At 38.6% G+C, this 4,178-nt stretch overlaps 1 protein-coding gene across 1 annotated transcript in view; it reads left to right on the top strand.

The window, feature by feature from the left end:
* The window catches only part of LOC107702752 (rho guanine nucleotide exchange factor 11-like), a 48,047-nt gene that overhangs the window by 12,159 nt on the left and 31,710 nt on the right, over positions 1-4,178 (top strand). The window contains 9 exon segments of the mRNA XM_016505165.1: positions 46-150; positions 706-804; positions 893-935; positions 1,016-1,112; positions 2,016-2,138; positions 3,707-3,730; positions 3,815-3,852; positions 3,855-3,949; positions 4,033-4,126. Of these exon segments, the coding sequence (XP_016360651.1) occupies positions 46-150; positions 706-804; positions 893-935; positions 1,016-1,112; positions 2,016-2,138; positions 3,707-3,730; positions 3,815-3,852; positions 3,855-3,949; positions 4,033-4,126 (718 nt within the window).

Genomic DNA, 4,178 nt, shown 5'->3' with positions numbered 1-4,178 from the left:
TGAGAAAGGGAAATGTTGCGTCACATCTTGAACTCGTGGTGACAGATGGACGGGCCGTTTCAGGACATGGAGCTGCTGAAGAGTCGGCCGGCTCACATGACGGTGTTCCTGAGATACGTGTTCAGCCAGCTCCTGGATCCAAACCCACTGGTCAGCCCTGCTTTTCATACGAAACATGCAGCGTGCTGGTGTATTAACCACTGCTCCATGAGAGTGTGTGTCTGTCTGAATACAAATGAGTTTCTCTCGTGTGTGTGTTGTGTCGATGCAGTTGTTTTATCTGTCTGTGGAGGTGTACCTGGGCTCGAGCCCCAAAGACGCCCGTTCGCTCGCCCCTCAGATCTGCTCACACTTCCTGGCCCACAATGCTGTGAGTATCTGACCCACACACACTTAACACCAGCGCGCTTCTGAATGAACTTTTATACATGACTGTTAATGTGTGTGGTTCTGTTCAGCCTCTGAAGGTGAAAGTGCGAGAGGAGTTTCTGACAGATATAGGTGAGGTTTGCTGCAGATCTCAGCTCGACCAGCTGCTGGCGGTGTGACGGGGCTGTGATTGAGCGTGTGTCTGCTGTGTTTTCCTGCAGAGAGTCGTCTGCACGCGCAGGAGGACATCCGAGGGCCGCTTATGAAATATTAAATGCCAACTCGGTGAGCATCAGTGGCTGCATGAGCACTAATGTAACTCTTGTGTCGATGCAGTTGTTTTATCTGTCTGTGGAGGCGTATCTGGGCTCGAGCCCGAAAGACGCCCGTTCGCTCGCCCCTCAGATCTGCTCGCACTTCCTGGACCAAGATGCCGTGAGTGTCTGATCTACACCCACAAACCACCAGCGCTGCTTTTCTCAGCGAGCTTTCTGTGTGACTGTCCATTTGTGATTCTTTTCAGCCTGTGAAGATTAAAGTCCGGGAGGAGTTTCTGACAGATATAGGTGAGGTCTCTTGAGCACGACGCCTGCTGGCAGCGTGACGGGGCTGTGGCTAACCGTGCGTTTGTTGTGTTCTCGTGTAGAGAGTCGTCTGCACGCGCAGGAGGACATCCGAGGGCCGCTGTCTGAGCTCCAGCAGCAGGTGCTTCCAGATATTCAAGAGCAGCTTCAAGACTAGAGGTGCCTCTTCAGCTTTACTGGGAAGAGTTACATTGTAGCAGCTTTAACTAATACTTCTAAACACTCTTTTTGAAATGCTGTTGAAGACATTTCTCGTAGTTATTCCACAGTTATTAAAGGTTGTAACTAGGGATAGACGATATTGGATTTTTGCCGATATGCCGATAATTTGTAGTAACCTTAACATTTTATTTTAAGGTTTAACATTTGTAAATGGTCTAATGCAAAAGAGTTGTAAAAATTCTGAAAATCTTTTAGAGCTCATAATTTGTTTAAAAAAAAAAAAAACATTTTACACATGAATGAATAAATCAGTGTATATAAAATTATTTAATTTAAGTGTCATGTTTGTGATTTTTTGTTTGTTCGTTCCTGTAAGCTATAGCTTCTGACCTTTAAATCAAAACGTACTCATGATTTTATGACATCAGTTACTGCTTTATTTAATCAGAAACACAGTCTAAATATTATTTGTGCATTTTGCTTTCATTTAATTAGAAGTAGGCCAACAGCGCCCCCTACGGAATTAAAACTCCTTACAGAGCTGCACGTGCTGTTACTGTTTACTCTATCACACACCGAACGCTTCATTCTGTACGTGCTTTCTCAGTTTAAATGCAGCGATCAAAACAGTGAATCTAATCATCATTCAGACCAAACTTTGCTTCAAGAATGAGCCACACTGTTGACGTGATCTAATCGCTAGCACACCCTGCGCACATGTGAGTTGCTCCTCTTATCGGCAAGACATATCGGCATATTTTTCATATCGGGCCGATGCCGATATTTACATTTAAAGCCATTATCGGCCGATTCTGATATTGGTCCAATAATATTGTGCATCCCTAGTTGTAACACAGGCTGTGTGGGGTGTATAATGTAGTGTTGTGTGTGGCACGGCAGGAGCAAGCAGACGATGGGTCTGGGCTCTCTGTTCGGAGAGAGCGACCTGCAGCAGTTAGACGGAGACCCGGTGAAAGAGCGGCAGCTGCTGGACAAACAGGTGCTGGCGCTCTGGGACGTCCCGTGAGTGACCACTTCTCTTCAGTTACACTGGAACACACTCCAAACACACGAGCTCAACACTCACTGCGTGAAGCAGCGGAGCATGGTTTTCTAAAGACAGAAGTGGCTGTCTTCATGATATTTCATGAGAAAACTGGATCTGCTTCTGATTTCTTTTTGAATCGTCAGTAATAGCATTAATATTTCTGTTGTTCTCTATTATTATTCTTATTAATCAGTTGTTGGTATTATTATTATTGTTGTTGTTGTTCTTCTATCTATAATAATTATTATTGTTATTATATTTTTAAAGTACAGCAGTACTATAGTACTATTACTGTAGTAATACATTTATTTATTGGTTTATAACTTGGTAATAACAACAACAACAGTAATAATAATAATAATTAATACATTTCTCTAAAGGTATTATAATTATTATTAAATACTCAAATTTTATAGTACAACTATAGAATAGTATAATAATAGTAATAATAATAATAAGAAGAAGAAGAAGAAAAATAATTTGTATATTAAGAATTTAATAATAAAAATAATTATAATAATATTTATTATTATTACTAATTATAGTAATTAATTTTGATGTTGCATTATATAACTTAATAATGAAATGTATTAATATTGTAATTATACTGTTGTACTGTAAAAAATTAGATTATTATTATTATTGAATACTCTGTACAACTATACAATAGTATAATAATAATAGTAATAACAACAACAACAGTAATAATAACAATCTTCATAATTTATATATCAATAATTAAATAATAATAATAATTTTTATTATTATTATTATTATTATTATTATAATTATAATTATAGTAAAGCATTTTTATTGGGTTACATTATATAACTTACTAATAAAGAAATGTATTACTATTGTAATTATACTGTTGTACAATACTCAAATTTTATAGTACTTTACAGTAGTATAATTATAGTAATAGCATTAGTAATAATAATATATATCAATCGCTTATATATCAATAATTATTATTATTATTATTATTATTATAGTAATGCATTTTTATTGGATTACATTATATAACGTAATAATAAAGTAATGTACTACTTTTGTAATTATACTGTATTTTAATACATTTTATACATTTTTAATGATATTTAAAATATTTAAAATTATAATTAAAAACATTTCTTGATGGGGAAAGAAAGGTTGAGTTACCTCTGTTGAGTTTGTATCTCTGTTTAATATGCTCTTAAATCAGTGAGAGAAACATATTATAAACCAGCAGCACAGATTATATGGAGTCCCACACACAGCAGTCTGTTTCCACGGCGACCGGTCAGATGACGCAGATATGAAATGAAAACGAGTTGGCATGAGTGACAAAGGTCCCTCGTACGCGACACACCTCGAAGCAGAGCTGTCACATGACCCACAGACACTGAGCCAGAGGTCACATGACAGCTGTACACACAGCATGAGGTGTCTGTCACGGGAACCTCGCACCACACACCGAACAAAACGCTGTGATATCAAAAACACTTCAGGTGCGTGTTTGTGCAGATGCAGCCATGCTAACATGAGTTTTCTTTCCTTACAGTTCAAAACATGAGGAGGACAGAAGGTATGGACCTTTATTATACTCCCAGCAAAATCTATTGAATCCGTGTATTACGTCACATGATGTTGACCGTTATCCTCCTGTCAGCTCTCCGCTAGCGTCTGCGGTTCATCTCTATCTCAGACACTCGGCATTAAACTCAGAGACTCCAAAGTGTTTCCCGGCTTGATGTCCGAGAAGGAAAAGTGGCTTCCGTTCTTTCCTAAAGCTAAGAAGATAAATGTATTCTGTTTTATGTCATATATTGAGTGACATATGCAGATCTGACTGTATCTGCATAATGGGCTTCATATGTTCATACGCAGCTGAGCAGCGCCAAACGAGAGAAGGATGGAGACGACAAGAAACAAAATCCCATCCTGAAGTACATCGGCAAACCCAGAAGCACGTCCCAGTCCAGTAAACACGCACACACACACTCACTCACTCACTCACTCACTCACTCACTCAC

The sequence above is a fragment of the Sinocyclocheilus anshuiensis genome, unplaced genomic scaffold, assembly GCF_001515605.1.
Source record: "Sinocyclocheilus anshuiensis isolate Anshui unplaced genomic scaffold, SAMN03320099.WGS_v1.1 scaffold919, whole genome shotgun sequence".
Classification (NCBI taxonomy): Eukaryota; Metazoa; Chordata; class Actinopteri; order Cypriniformes; family Cyprinidae; genus Sinocyclocheilus; species Sinocyclocheilus anshuiensis.
Note: the sequence above shows the minus strand (reverse complement) of the source record. Positions and strands in the feature narration are given on the sequence as shown.